The sequence below is a fragment of the Pongo pygmaeus genome, chromosome 5 (genome assembly GCF_028885625.2).
Source record: "Pongo pygmaeus isolate AG05252 chromosome 5, NHGRI_mPonPyg2-v2.0_pri, whole genome shotgun sequence".
Taxonomy (NCBI): domain Eukaryota; kingdom Metazoa; phylum Chordata; class Mammalia; order Primates; family Hominidae; genus Pongo; species Pongo pygmaeus.
Genome location: NC_072378.2, coordinates 71,448,367 through 71,465,234, shown reverse-complemented (window position 1 = coordinate 71,465,234; position 16,868 = coordinate 71,448,367). Strand labels below are relative to the sequence as shown.

At 33.3% G+C, this 16,868-nt stretch overlaps 1 protein-coding gene across 20 annotated transcripts in view; it reads right to left on the bottom strand.

Moving 5' to 3' along the window:
- RIMS1 (regulating synaptic membrane exocytosis 1) overlaps positions 1-16,868 on the bottom strand; it is a 515,969-nt gene that overhangs the window by 288,436 nt on the left and 210,665 nt on the right. For all 20 annotated transcript variants that reach the window (XM_054491261.2, XM_054491259.2, XM_054491257.2 and 17 more), the window contains exon 4: positions 16,429-16,440. In XM_054491261.2, coding sequence (XP_054347236.1) covers positions 16,429-16,440 — 12 coding nt within the window. The remainder of the gene's footprint in view (positions 1-16,428; positions 16,441-16,868) is intronic.

The window sequence follows — 16,868 nt, the reverse complement described above, 5'->3', positions numbered from 1 at the left end:
AATATTGGTACCAATTCTTTGAGTGCCTGATAGAATTCAGCTGTGATTCTATCTGGCCCTGGACTTTTACTTACTGGTAATTTTTTTTTAATTACTGAAAAATAAAAAAATAATAAAATAGGGGGAATCAGTGGAAAAAGCCTCCTATAATGGCAAATACCACTGCTTGTTATTGATCTGTTCTGGGTTTCTATGTCTTCCTGATTTAATCTAGAAGTATTGTATATTTCCAGGAATGTATCCATCTCCTCTAGATTTTCTAGTTTGTGTGCGTAATGGTTTATATAGTAGCTTTGAATGATCTTTTGTATTTCTGCGGTATCAGTCATAATATCTCCAGTTTTGTTTGTAATTGGGTATATTTGAATCTTATTTCTTCTTTTGTTGGTTAATCTCACCAATGGTCTATTGATTTTGTATATCTTTTTAAATAACTGATTTTTAGTTTCATTTCTCTTTTGTATTATTTTACTTCAATTTCATTTAGTTTTGCTCTGACCTTTGTTATTTATTTTCTTCTGTTAGGTTTGGGTTGAGTTTATTCTTGTTTCTCTAGTTCCTTGAGATGTGACATTAGATTGTCTATTTGTGGTATTTCAGACTTTTTGATGTAGGCATTTAACGCTATAAACTTTCCTCTTAACATTGCTTTTGCCATATCCCAGAGGTTTTGATAAGTTGTGTTACTACTACCATTCATTACAAAGAATTTTTAAATTCCATCTTCATTTCATTGTTAACCTAAAAATAATTTTCAAGAGTATATTATTTAATTTCCATGTATTTCTATAGTTTTGAGGGTTCCTTTTATAGTTGATTTCCAGTTTTATTCCACTGTGGTCTGAGAAGATACTTGATATGATTTCAATTTTCTTAAATTTATTTAGGCTTGTTTTGGTCTATCTTGGAGAATGTTACATGTGCTGATGAGAACCATAATAGTGAGAGGCTTTGATATTTCACTGACAGGACTAGACAGATCATCAAGAGAGAAAGTCAACAAAGAAACAATAGACTTAAACTATACCAGAGAACAAATGGACTTAACAGATACTTACAGAACATTCTTACTGCTTCTTCTGTTCCACTTAGGACTGATTGGCAGTATTGATCAGAAGAGAGGGCTATTGTACTAAAGAGGGGTCAGAAACTTATGACCAACAGGCCAAATCCTGCCTGCCATCCATTTTCTATGGCCCAGGAACTAAGAGAAAGATTATTAGAAATGCAGAATTTTTAGCCCCATTCCAAACCTACTGAATTAAAATTTCTGGGAGTGACACCAACAAATCTGCCTTTAAACAAGCCCCTCAGAAGATTTGTATGCACTTGCTTAGAGTTTAAAGTGACCAGACATGAGGAACAGAATTCTCCAAGACAAGCATAGAGCAAATCAAACATGACCTGGAGCAATTGTGCTGTGACTCAATTTTCTCATCTGTCACATGGAGATATTAATAAGGTTGTCATGATGATTAAATAAAAACACATGAATTTATGATATACACACACACTTACAACTGACAGCACTGTAACAATATTATGTGCTCAATAAATATTAGTCCAAAAATGTCTGCCTCCACAATTGGTGATATTTTCAATGGTAATGTTTTGCAAATTAATAGCTATTATATTTTAATGGTGAGAGAAGAAATTTAAAAATTAATATTTTATGACACATAAAATTTCAGTTTCCATATGTAAATTTATTGGATCATGGCCACATCTATTTGTATTATCTATGGCTATATATAGGCATAAACACAAATGTGAGTAGTTGTAACTGAGACTGTAAAGCTCCCAAAGCCTAAGATATTTACTCTCTCATCCTTTACAGAAAAAGTTTGCAGACCTCTATAAAGTAGGGAAATTAAGAAGATTAAATAGTTGCCTAAATTTAAGTAAGTGGGGATTTGAAAGAGTAAATCATGTGAGTATAAATTTGTGGAACTGCATCCTGTGTTACATTTATATGAAACACTACACAGTACAACTGTCTTCAGACTACTTCCACTTTTATTGGATTCTGACAATGGTCTCTGGGCTAGTTTTCTTTCATCTCCTTTTTGTACACCTTGACCCCCACTCAGAATTAGTTTCTGATGTGACAACATCCCTTCCCCCAACATCTGTACTTACATATCTTGATGACTCTTGTTGCCAGCCTAATAAAGATCACCATGGTCTAAGCCAAACAGTAAGAGAACTGGTGTTGGGTACTGCCTATTTTTCTGTATAAAAGTTGAGGCAGAGATACTTCAAGTCAGTATCCTTAGAAGACAGTTTAGATTGTGACTAAACTCAGATTCTCTAGCATTCACTGCAGTGCTTCTCACTCTAGTCCAGACTGCCTCAGTAGTCATCTCAGCAATGTCACAAGAAATACATTAAGTAGGAATAGAAAAGATGTACACTATTCCTAAACAAAAATATATAGTAATTACATATTTATATTCTGTCGGTAAGAATTATTTCTGCTAGCCATAGTCTCTAGTTCTAAAATGTTTAAACACGTGCAATTATATCTGTAACACAATTTAGAATGAAATATTTTAAAGATATTTTTGAAGGTTTCTGTGAATGCAAACAAAAAAAAGTTGGGTTCAAATGAAAGCATCTTAATATAAGAAACAAAAGATATGAAAAAAGAAATAAAGGATATGAATGAACCTCGAGCTGTGATTTTTGCATACATACCATACATTAAATAATATTAACCCTACAGTTGAGAGAGATGTAGGAAATTAGTTATTTGCTATATCCAATTCACATAGTACAATTTGTTACAAAGTTTTAGCTTCCTGAAATTAAAAAGCAAAAATAACACCAGCAAAAGCCCTTAAAAATCACAAAAACATAGAGTAACTTATTATGGAATAATATTATTTTAGAAAATTATATTTACTCAAATACTTTCTAATGCATTAACCAAAAGTCTAAGTGGGAAGAAATTCTTACAGAGCATTGACAAACCTAGATAAAGGCAATCTCAAATATAGGTAACAAATTTAATCGCTTTGTAAATTCATCAACTTGACACTGTACATTTGATCGACATACGAAGGATAGCAAAAATACTATATACATTATGTATTTAGGTCACAGAATTCTCAATAGATGCTCTTTCTAATAAAAAAGTGAATTAAAATAATGGATAAAATCAGTTTCTAATAATACTATTCTTTGTTAAAAATGTGCTATTTTAGGTATGTCTAAGAAAATTCAATGTCTGTAATCTTACTCATATGTCAATCAAAGGTATGAATTTAAGTAATATATTCAAATTAATAATAAATCACTGACCAAGAAGTGTTAAGATTAGGAAACATTCATGAAACAGAAATTGGATTACTTAAAAGATTTGAGTGAATGGTCCAAAACAATAAAATTTATCTGTTTCCACTTATCATATATGCAGCCTTCAGTAGGTAATTTATATTTGGACGTGGATAAACAAAAGAGCTGGTGGGAGCCTCTTTTTATTCTGCTCAACTCAAGTATCTTCTAGAACTTTGTGTGAGGAAGAAGACAAAACATCCCTCTCATACCATAAAATCTGAATAGAGTAGAGAATGCAAAGCCAGAGATCATAGGTTTGATAAGACAGCTCCACAACAATAGCTAAGTACAGTTCTAATGATTTTATTTTAGGAAACATATCCTAAAATACAAAATTATGTTTTATAGTTTTAAACACTGGAGTTTCAAAACAACTTAAGGAAAAAAAGGTACAGAGAAGTGCCATTCATTCATTCACTCATTCATTCAAAGTTCACTGAGTGCTTACTATACTTTCAGTACGATAAAGGCTGAGCAAAAGCACCATGAAAATTAAGCATGGCTCATATCACCCAAGCAAACAGCAAAGTAAAGGAATTAACAAAAAAAATTTGATATTTCCTGTAAAATCTGTTATAAGCAGCATAAAATTTTTATAACAATAATTTGTCTTGACATAAATTAATCAAATGATATTATTTTAAAAGTCAGGAGCTCTGAGGTACATGCCCTGGATTTTCAACCACATGCTGTCAACTTTATGATGTATAGAAAATCACTAAACTTCTCTGGCCTCACTTTTCTTATATACCTATAAAGAATTTTGCTTGTAATAACTAATACGACTCCAGTGTGAATACAATTCCATGAAATAATGCATATTAGAAACTACTCTGTACACATTTAAAATAATACACAAATTTAAAAACAAATTATAAAAGTATATTTTTGACTTACTTACATTTACTACATTGTGTCAAGTCAAATTCTAATTTCTTCATTTTCTCTAATCACCACAATATCTTACTTCACCAATGACAAAGTAGCTACAGTTCAAAAATGAGTTTCTACATTTGAAACTTTTTTCTCTTTAAAATAATTTTGAGATGCATTAAAGAATAATTACTTAATGTTCATTCGATATTTGACATAATTATAGTTCATAAAACAGTCTCATTATTAAAAAATGAATATACTACAGGTTACATTATTGGTGTCTTTTTATGTATTTTAGGGCAAGGAGTGAAATGATTAAAAAGTGTCTTGCATACAGCATTTATTGCATAGGACTAACCACTAATTGAGAATCCTATGTTTTTCTTTGATATTTCAATATCATTTGCATTTTTGCTGTGTATTTTCCCATTGCAGTCACTAGGATACAAACTCATTGAATTTCACTGATGGGTGATCAGCCCAGTTAGAGTTGCAAATATTAAGAATTAAAGAGGAAAAAACACTTGGGGTTTATAAGAAAGAAAATAAAAGTACTAAAGTAATATTTGAATATATTTACCAAAAAAGTAATTTTTAATTGTTTTTTTGCTGCTTATTCTAGAATTCAAAAGAAAGTTAAAAAATTAATCGTGTAGAATGTCAACATAAAAGCTAAAAGTTATTCAACTGGCAGACGGCTACTATTCTATTCAAGGCCTTTCATTATTTTTCCAAAAGTTCAACTTTATCAAAATTACTCAACAAAGTTTCAGTTCAAAAACACAATTTCCTAATCTTTCAAATGCTATAAAAGCATAAAAATAAGAATAAAATATAGACATATTCCATGACACAAGGATGGAAATCATTAATAAAGTAGAAACCTTGAGAAAATTTTGGAAGTCATACAGATGAGAATCAAGCCTAGTAAAACAATGGTCAATCCATGATCCAAGACAGATAAAGGGAAGCCTTTGAAGTAAACAGATTTTCCCCAGAGAACCCTAAACTACAGCAAGGATCCTAGAGCAAGGATCCTAGAGCAAGGATAGATGGGGGGTGAAGTGGGTGAGGGCAGAAAAAGCCTTTAATAACTATACCATGACTCTGCACACTGCCCTGTGGCTGCAAATTTCATTTATTTCATTACCTTTCCATGGCAAATATAGCATACCAGGTACAGCAGGGCTTTGCCTGTTGGGATTCTCAAGGTAGAGGGATTGTGCCAATTTAGAAGTGATACTTTGCCCTGGTAACATGAAGCTGACTCCACAAACTCAGAAGTCAAACACTTACTTCTCAACATTCATCACATATTTAGAGTGGTTACCTGTGCCAGGCAAGTTTGTTGGCACTGAGAATACTGCAAAGTTAAAGTCCCCCTTTTCTACAGAGCTGGCAGTGAACAAAGAAAGAGGTAGATATATATTTCACAGGGTGAAGTACAGTGGAGAAAAATCAAACATGGTAAAAAGAAAGGATGTTCTATGGTTGGGCTGTGGCTACGATTTTATATGGAGTAATTACAGTGGGCCTCTTTGATAAGGTATTGTTTGAGCACAGACCTGAAGAGAGTTTGGGAGTGAGGAGTGGAAACAATGTTCCAGGAAAAGAGAGTTATGCTAGGAGCCTGAGGCAGGGCTTTGTTTAGTATGCACTGGGGCCAGGAAGAATACAGTGAGCAGAAGGTAGCAGGCAGGTAGGACAGTGACAGGAAAGGATGTGTGTATGTGTGGAGTACAGATGATGCAGGGTGTTGAGTACAATTGTAGGGTCTTTGCTTTCATTTTGGATAAGATGGGAAGCTATTGGAGGGTTCTGAGCAGAGATGTACATGGCATGGTCTGGTTTACACATTCAAACAATTATTCTTGCTCAGATTTGTCTTTGGGAGTGGGGTGGGGGATGAGGTGTTGAAGAGGAAAGGCCAATTGGGGTTCAATGCAATAAACCAGACTAGATGGTGTCTTGGACCAGTTTGGCGAAAGTGGAGGTGGTAAGAAGAGGTTGCATTGTGGATATATTTTGAAGACAGAGCCAAATTCCTGATGAACTGGATGCAGGGAGAGGAAAGGCCAGGAGGATTTCAAGGTTTTTAGTTTTGTTAACTTTAATAATGTATTAGTCATTTACTGCAGTGAAGAAGGCTGGAATAAGCTGGTTTGGAGAGCTAAAGCAGGGATTGGTTTTTACACGTTAAATTTGAGATGCTTATTAAACATCTGCTAATATATTTGACTACCAGGCTGAAGCCTCTTTGGTGGTCTCCTCACTGTTTACTAGGACAATTAGAACTCTGTTATAGATACTTGGAAGTTCAGAGGCACCTCCAGAGGCTGGAGACAAGTATGATCCATGGGACAATTGTGGGGAAAGAAATCTGAATCCCCTGAACAGTACTGAGGACACTACCAAAGGAATGCAGACTAGGAATGCTAGAGTGGGAGTGGCCCAGAGAGAGACCTCTCCCAGAAACCCTGCCCTGAACTCCCTGCTGCCTGGCATCCTACTCGTTGCATCTTTCACAGACTTTTTAAGAAATGGACAGATGGGACTCATAGAAAAGTAAAACTCTCCTCTTTATCTAAAACTAAAATTTAGAAGAAGATCAATATAAAATTCCAAAAACAAACCAATGGATGAAAACTTGAAAAAGTGGAACTTTACTGAGGAATCAGAGCAAATGTTTCTCTAAGAGACAGCCATATTATACAGTATTACAAGAATTTGGGGAAATTACATTAAAAAGAAAACTGCAATTCATATTCTTAAGGGGTTATGAGAAGACATTTCTTCCATGAAAAGAGGACAACCTGCTATCACAAAATTTTGTTTTCAGATTATTCAAATTTACCCGGATGAATAATCATATAAGAGTAGCTTTGAGATTTTGAAAAATATTACTAATGGAAGGTGGTGAAGATGATGAGAAAAAGTATGAGAAGGTAGGTACAGAAAATTCAACATACATTGGGTAATAGAAAGGAGAGGTCAAAGTAGGTAGGTGAGAAACAATGGTCAAGGCTAAAGAAAGACATGCCTGCAGATCAAAAGAGCACACAAAGAACTAAGCAACTTTAATAAGACACTGCCAATTATCCATGTTTTTATACAATTTTTTCTTTTATCTTGAATACAAGGAAACGTTAAAGACATCCAAAACAGACTCATCAAAATTACTTTGCTTTTTAAAGAATAGTTTTGAGGTGGAAACACAACAAGTGCTAATATACAATTTCTTAATTTATTTTAGACACTCCCTATTACCTTTTATACACCATATCCACTAATTCATCTTAGGATCACAACTTTTACTCTTCACTAAAAACTGAAACTTTAGTTTTAAAGTTTCAAAGTTAGAGGAAAAATAGAATCAAATATAGATTGGGAAAAAAGAGATACATGTACTTGTAGTTAACCCACAGTGAGGGCAGGAGGATAGTCTTTTGTTTCCTCAATCTCCATGAAAAGAGAGATCTTTAAATAAAAAATAAGGGAACATATGATCCTGGTAGATAATAGAAATGAAATAGTAAGTTAGGTGATAGTATTGTTTTGTTTCTTAAAAAGAAATGTTTTGTTTCTTAAAATAGTGATGATGTAGTCAAAGAGTAACAATTAAAAACAATAGAACTGGGCAGGGCCCAGTGGCTCACAACTGTAATCCTATTACTTTGGGAGGCAGAGGCAGGAGGATCACTTGAGCCCACAAGTTCCAAACCAGCCTGGGCAACATGGTAAAACCCCAGTCTCCATACACACGCACACAAAATTATCCAAGCATGGTGGCAGGCACCTGTAGTCCCAGCTGCAGGAAGAGAAGATGGCCTCAGCCACCTCAGTCCCAGCTACAGGAGATTTCACTTCAGTCCCAGTTACAGAAGGGTGAGGTAGGATGATGGCCTGAGCCCAGGGAAGTCAAGGCTGCAGTGAGCCCTGATCATGGCACTGCACTAGAGCCTGGGCAACAGAGTGAGACCCTGTCTCAAAAACAAAACACAATAAAACAAAACAAAACAGAACAAACAAACAAAAAACAAAAAACAATGGAATTGGGCTGATACCAGCAAATGCTAAGGCTGCTGTGGAATCTCTGATATAAACGTCACAGGAATTAGGCCTTGTGATCAATCTAGTGTTTGAGAAAGACATGCCTAATAAACATTAGTTTCTAAGAATGACTTACTGCAGATACCACTATTAATATTTAATACACATATAATATGTCAGAATTAAAACGAACTTATTTCTTCTCATTTAATTAGCATTTTCCCAACAAATATGAAATTTATTTGGTATATTTTGTATAAATATCTTCTCATAACCCCTTAACTGGCCCCTACCCAGTTCCATTGTTTTTAATTGTCCTTTGACCACATCATCACCACTGAACTATTTTAAGAAGCAAAACAGTACTGTCACCTAACTTAGTATTTCCTTCCTTCCTTTCTTTCTTTCTTTCTTTTCTTTCTTTCTTTCTTTTTCTTTCTTTCTTTCTTTCTTTCCTTCTTTTCTTTCTTTCTCTCTTTCTCTCTCTCTCTCTCTCTCTCTCTCTCTCTCCCCTCTCTCTCTCTCTTTCTTTCTTTCTTTCTTTTTTTTTCTTTTGAGATGGAGTCTTAACTCTGTTGCCCAGGCTAGAGTACAGTGATGCGATCTTGGCTCACTGCAACCTCCACCTCTTGGATTCAAGCAATCCTCCCACCTCAGCCTCCCAAGTAGCTGGTAGTACAGGCACCTGCCACCACGCCTGGTTAATTTTTGTATTTTTAGTAGAAACAGGGTTTTGCCATGTTGGCCAGGCTGGTCTTGAACTCCTGACCTCAGGTGATCCACTCCCCGTGGCCTCCCAAAGTGCTGGGATTATAGGCGTGAGCTACCGCACCTGGATGGGTTTCATTTCTATTATCCCCCAGGATTTTATGTTCTCTTATTTGTTCTTCAAGCCAGGTGCTCATCAGAGTATTCAAGGGTGTATATATTCTTTCCTTACCTGCCCGAAACTCACACATCAAAATGGAATCTGTGATAATGATGAAGTGTAAATGATGCAGAAAGAGCTAATTCTGGCTGGGACACTCAGGGAGCACTCTGCATGGTGGATGGCATTTGAGTTGCTCTGACCCTTTGATAGACAGCTCTTCATCAATTGGAAAAAGTTTGACAAAAAGTACTTCAACAAAGAGAGAAACTGAAAATAGGTATGAAAGTATATAAGAGAAAGATATACTAAGAGAAGTTAGTAGTTATTGATAGCTGGTAAGTGAAGTTAATCAACATTTGATGCGTAAATCTCATATACAAGAGTCCTCCCAAAAGGTCCTTTGATATCTAATAACAATTTAAGCATCTCTAGCAATAGTAAATTTTAAAGAGAGCTAAAATACATAGATTTCAGAAGATATATTTTTTATGGGGAACAATCATACACTAGTCTGACACATAATTTAACAAAATAATTGTAAAAAGTAATACAAGTTTTAACCATGCCTAAAAGTAAAACAAAACAAACAAACTAACAAAAACAGCAACAAACAAAACAAGAAAAATCCCAACTACTGATCTGAGGCTTGACTTACTGCCCTACCTAGAAACTTCTGTGATACTGTCCGTCAAGTGCATCTTCTCCTTGTGATTGTCATTCCTGGTTTAGCTTGTACTGAAAAACATTATAATTGCACATTGGCTCAGTGACTGACATCGTTGGTTTTCTGTGTTTCTATGTAGTTTAAAAGACACAGACATTTTCAAATTCCGTAGAAGTAGTTGAAGAGTCACAAGGCATATTATTTTCTCCCTGAAAGATTTAGTTTTCTACTCTTTCCCATGTAATTTGCTGTAACAGCACTTTATTGGTCAATAAAAACAACTTGATTGATTTTTATAAAAATTAAGTCTTTTATAACAAAGATGTTCATAAATTAAATGCACAAAATTATTTTGCCACCATTATAAAGTGATTCAAAAGGATTACTTTCTGAAAACAAAATATTTGCTGTTGAAGCTTACGTATGAAAAAACTATTGCATATATACATACAAAAACAAAATAAATTGGCCAATGAATAAATGTATTTGTTAAATGCCTTAGTAAGGCCATATATAAAAACAAGGACTTTTTAAGATCTACACACCTAATTTCAAGTTATGGTTACAAGCTTTAGAACATATTTTTAAAGTTTTTAAAGTAACTGCAAAACTAATAAATTTAGAACATATTTTCCAAAATTTAAAAAATATCTTCAAAACTGCTTTAATAAATAGAATATGAGGAATAGTCATGGTCTAGTAGACTTGAGGCTTATAAGAAAATCGGCACAAGATGCTTTTGGCACTAAAAGGTTTGGTGGGGTGTTGGCTGAATTACTAGACAGTTGTCATCCTGTACACTAAGGGGAAATCTGAGGGAATTCTATTTATTCTTTAATATAACATTCATAAAATTATTATGCATCAACATAGCATTATAGTTATACTATACGTATACATATGCATATAGATACACATTTTAAGCTGAATTTATTAAATAATAAACTTGCAAAAGAAAGTGTTTATTATCTGCATTGCATATTAACTATTTAACCTAATGTAGTCATAATAAAATTAAATTAAAAGTCCCTGAATAAATGAATAAATGAATGAGTTCATGTAACCCAAGGAATAGAATTTACTCTTAATTATAATAATTAATTTTAGTGGCTGCTTGGTTAAACAAAAGTAAGCTTAGTGATGAAATGCAACTGAATTTTCTTGAATACAAATAACTTTTATATTAAAATGAACAGGAAGAGAGCATCCTGGCATGAATTACTATGTAAAATGCATTTATTGAAAAGAATGAGATAGTAATTTTGAAATAAAAATAATTATAAAAGAGACTACTGATGACAGTAAGCCAACAAATGAATAAATAAATGAATAAAAAGGCTGCTGTGGTGGCTCACACTTGTAATTCCAGTACTTTGGGAGGCCGAAGCAGGAGGATCACTTAAGCCCAGGAGTTCGAGACCAGCATGGGCAACATAGGAAGGCCCTATAACTACAAAAATTAAAAAAAAATTTTTTTTTTAATTAGCTAGGCACACCTGTGGTCCTAGCTGCTCAGGAGACTGAGGTGGAAAGACGGTTTGAGCCTGGGAGGTTTAGGTTGCCATGAGCTGTGATTGCACCACTGCACTCCAGTCTGAGTGATAGAGACCCTGTCTCAAAAATAAATAACTCAATAAATAATAAGTGAATGGATGAATTAACACAAAACTATGAAGAGTCTATTTGAGTAGCTCCAGACTGGTAATGTGAGGACCTCTGCAGATCCTTCTCCCCAGCAAAACAACTATAACTAATAAAAATTATTTTTTAAAAAAACAGCCATTTAAAGTATCTGAAAATTGTCTGAAGTGTATACAGCAAATGTAGAAACATCCATTAGAGAAACTCTACTAAATTTTTATAAGAACAGCAAGAGACTTGAGCCACAACCAACTTCCTTTCTTCTCTGCTCCATGCTCAGCAAGATGAAAATTCTATTCTTGGTAGGTACAGCCAAGTGAATGGGCTCTCTCTCTCCCTAGTTCTCAAAGACTGCAGTATCAGTCCCAGAGGGAACGGCTACCAACATTTCTTATCCCCACTTCCAGCTCCATGGTGCAGAAGCTCCATTATAGGTAACTGCTGTTGAGTGGTCAGGAGCTCCCTGTCCATGAAATCTGTTGGATGGCAGGTATGAGGCATATATTGAAAGTTGGGTGGCAGATGACAGAAAATTTGGTTGTCAGTATTTATGTGCATCTGTTTGAATGCTACTGAAATCTCACTAGAGAAAATATATTACGCACCATGAAAGAATAGCCTTTTAAAGTAGGCACTTAAGTTTCTCTGTTAATCTTGGACCTATGGCTGAGAGGTAAAACTGAAACTGCTAGTTCTCTTTGTGAGCTTAAAAAGCAGTCTTTTCAACTGGTCATAAAAATCTCATACTTTGCATCCTAGGGATAGTTAGTCCAGACAGACAGATATTAAATTCCAAGTAATCTTAAATTTCAGAGTTCCTGTTTGGATTGACTTATACAGATTAATAAGTACCTATATAATTCTAATTTAGAGAAATAAAGAATCCCCAGAGAAGAAAAAAATTGAACTTCTAAAACTTTGAATATGTCTTAAAAAATTCATTCTCAAGAAATTACTAACCTAGAAGCATTTTTATGTATGAATAAAAGTTCACACAAACTGAATCATCGGAGATATCAAACAAGTTTGATAATTTTGGCTAAAAAAAGTTTTATGATAACCACAATGAGATACTACTTCATTCCCTTGCAATATGATGGCTCCTAATCGAAAAGACAATAACAAACATTGACAAAAATGTGGAGAAATTGAAACCCCCATTTATTGCTATGCAGCTGCTTGGGGAAAGTTTGGCAGTTCCTCAAAAGGATAAATAGTTTTCATGTGACCCAGTAATTCCACTCCTAGATACATAAACGTAAGATTTGACAACGTATCTTCACAAAAATATCAAGAATTTTGTCCATAGTCCTTAACTTTTTGGAAGCTCTTTCTACCATAGCCCTTTCCTTATACTAGAAAAGGCTAATTTTCTATACCCTTGAGCAGCTCCCATAGTCCTACTATGAATCCTTATTTAATACTGATTCGAAAAATTATAATTTCTTGAAACAGATTTTATAACTGTACTAAAAGATGATGCGGGAAGGTACAAAACCAAGACTAACCAGAACTTTGATGATATGCAATAATATGCAATATGCAATAATCATATGAAGTTTAAAGAATAGTAAGGCTGAATGCAAGAGGTTAAAACAGGCTAGCAAATCTCAAAAACAGGCCAGCAAATTTCAAAAATAGATTTGTCATAAAAAATTCACAGCTTTCTGAATTATCTCCCATAAAAGTTTCTGCAATTTGATGTTTTATTCCTCTCTAGGGTAAGCTCAGCAAAACCAGACAGCTTGTGAAATCTAATCAGCCAAGTTGCCAAATGAAAGTTCTCTTGATACATTCTAAACTTTTCTTATTGATATATTTATCTATATTTATAAACTTTCTGTATAGACCTATGTTATTTTTCTGGGAAGAATTTCAAAGAGAACTTTTGTCAGAGAAATCTATCAAAACATCCAGATGAAAAGAAGAAAACATAAAAGTGGGTCCAGGCAAACTCTTATAATCACTTTTTCAAAAGATTGAAGGTTGCAAATTAGGATCATATGCTTCATCATGCCATGAGCTAAATATGGATAACTCTGAGAAGACTTTTCATAATAAGAATAAATATTTAATGCAATCATGCAAATCATTTTTAAAATGGTTATTTTTCTTGGTTGCCTTTAATGCTAGCCAGAGAAAGAAACAAATCATCACTTTGGTATTTAAGAGTTGAGTCTTTTGAGAGTAATGTTTTTTAAGCCATTAAGAATCAACCATCCCACAGACAACACCTTATAATACAGCCAGGTTCAAATTCAGCCGGCACTGTACTATTCAAGCCAACATCCTGTCCCATCCAAGCCAGTTCCCACCTTTTATAAGTCTTTCTATAAAAGCATATTTATTTACTAACATATTATTTAGTATGATGTCTTAAACATCAATAGAGAGTTACGAAAAACTAGTTGAAAAATTGTAACTTTGTCAATTTAGTGTCTTGTTATTACTTTGATAAAAAAATTATTTTTTATATGTGATACTTAAAAGGTAGGTATATGCAGCTTTCATATGTTGAAAGAATAAGAAAATAGTAAGGTTCTGTTTTTCAGAGTAATGCTAACATTTATTGTAGAATAATCTTAACTTATAAAACCTGACACTTGCTTTGTGAAAATATAGATGAACTAGAAACATAGCAAGTTCATTTTAGTTGCTATATTCATCAACCAATTGTCCCTACTAAAAAATAGTGATGAAAATTTATGGGAAATCCCAAAGGAATTAAACTTGCAGGATTCAATTCAGTTGGCTTAGCAGCAGCAAAGTGTTAAATATTATCAAGAGAGCTATCTAAATTCAATCCTCTGCCACCAAATAGTAAAACAAAAGTAATTTAAACTGGCTATGGGAAATTTTACAGTATTGCTATATATTTAGGTTTCAAGGAGGGCTTTTAATGAAGTAAAAAATATAATCATAATTTTGCCAATGAGAGTGTGCACTTGACAGCATAATTTTCTTTTATCAACCATTACATATGCCCATTACAAAGTCATTCTTTATGACAGCAATTTTCTTTATAAGTAAATACAAAATCTTCCAAGTTATTATTAGATATGATTTAGGCTGAGGATGAAGTTTTAAAAATAAAATATTGCTGATATGGAAAATATGAAAATATTTTTGCTGGGCTTAACAAAGGGAACATTTATAAATTAGCTATTATTAGGACTTCATATCACATACTCCTTTATTTTAATCACAGTTCTTCACCAATTTAACAGATCAAGTAGAATTTATTATTATTATATTGATCAAGATGAAGATTACTTTTAGAAAAGTTTTATTTACCCTTCTCTCTCTTCCCTTTCCACCCATACCAACACCACGCACATGTAAATTATAATTTCTCTACTAAAAATAAAATAGATCAGAGGAATAGGGAAAGAACTGGCAATAAAGTATTGCATTTAATAGTCAGTTATTCTCTTTAACATGGCTAAGACAAAATGTGGCTTCAGTTTCCCTTGGCTAGAAAGGCCATTCATTGAACTCCTTCAATAGGCTAAAATGGTGTTTAAAGAAATTATGACAGAGTACTTAAAAATAAAGTGATAGATACATACATTCTAACCAAAGTGAAGAAAATAATTGAAAGTGATTATATTTTACAGGTCTTTCCACTCTATTTTTAGTCTAAGTCCACAAAACCCACCTGTATTCTCATTACACTATAATCATAAGCACAAATAACCTACCATTATGTGAAATGCTGTCAAAGGGATAGTGAGTTTGGCCAGCCCTACAGGAGAGCAGTCTAAATTTTATCACCAAATCTGCCTAAACACCAGCATTATTTACTTACACTTTTACTCTTTAAAGGAACTTTACCCACGTTTTGACTGTGAACTCATCCAAAGTAATAATATTGATGAAACTGGCATTATAATAATATCCCCTAAAATTATCCCACATACAATCAATGGTACAGACAAAAACAAATAGCAAAAATAGATTATCCTATATAATTTTTCAACTCTATTTCTTTTTCATAGAAAAAATCGATGAGCGTATCCTAGCATAAATTTAGAAACACAGATTAATGTTCAATTTAATGGTATACTTGCTAATTATGCACTGCAGTGTATCATATAAGCTTTAAAATTTTTGAACAAAGGCAGCTCAGTTGATATATTGAACCTGAAATACTCGTTGTCTCATTCTCATATTGGTAGATTAATGAGCTGTGAGGAAGTTTACACCAAATGAAGGTGTATAGTATGTATACAATTTACACCAAATGAAGGTGTAATTTATACCAAATGAAGGTGTATAGTATGTATACAATTTACACCAAATGAAGGTGTATAGTAATTTACACCAAATGAAGGTGTATAGTGTGTATACAAAGGAAAGGCTGACTGAACATTCTACTTGGAGCCTATCTTCCCAGGCACAAAGAGCCTCTGTGGTTTCTACAGCTGATAAGAGTTAAAAGTGACCTTCTACTCTCCTAACAAGTTATTCATATTCATAGGAGAGAAGAAAAAGGCAAAATGTGGTTCAATATGACAACTCTGCTACTTGTGTTCTATAGAAAAATAATTATACTTTGGCCTCTTTACTTGAATTTGATCCATTCCCTCTATTAAGTGTTTTCCATTCCTTCTGCAATAAAGTTTCAAATCACCTGCCTTTGCATGCTGAAAAAGGTAGAGCCCATCAGAATTTATTGTTTCTGAAAGTAGTTGGAATAATCATCAAAACTCAGAGTCAAGCAGATAAATGAGCTTGCAATGATATAAATTATATTAAAATTTCACTGTCATCATGAACTCAAACTATCCAGACTTTATCTATTAATATCAAACTCTGTAATGCTCCTAAATGTTCATTTTTTTTTCATGAGAACTGGAAATGAGCTCTTCCTAGTATATAATTTCTTGTGAAATATAGTTATTAACAACACTAGGTGCAACATTCACTTAATAAAGTTCACAACAATACAATAACAAATGATAGAAAAGAAAGTATGGATTCTAACCACTTTGTCCTCCTTTGGGAAAGCATCCAAGGAAGCAGAGTAGAGAAAGAAGAAAAAGAAAAGAAAAACAAAATTGAGCCATGTATTAATAAATTGGTTTTAAGAAAACAATTATGTTTCTTCAAAGTATTAAAGCACAACTATTTTGAAAAGTAAATGTTTACTTTTCCTAAAAAATAGTAATTGTTCAATCCTTCATTGAAAATGCAAACATTATGGGTCCTGCTATATGTTAGATACAAGAGTTAGGCACAATAATTTCCTAATATTTTAAAACTTGGATTAGTAAATCTAGATTTAAAATATTCTTCATAAAGAAGGTTAATTCACTACCACATGTAGTCTACCTATTATTGAAAAATATTTTATTAAAATGCATAAAATTGTATGAATAATTTTGTCAAATTATTGTTAAAATATTGATAGTCATAGTTTGAGAA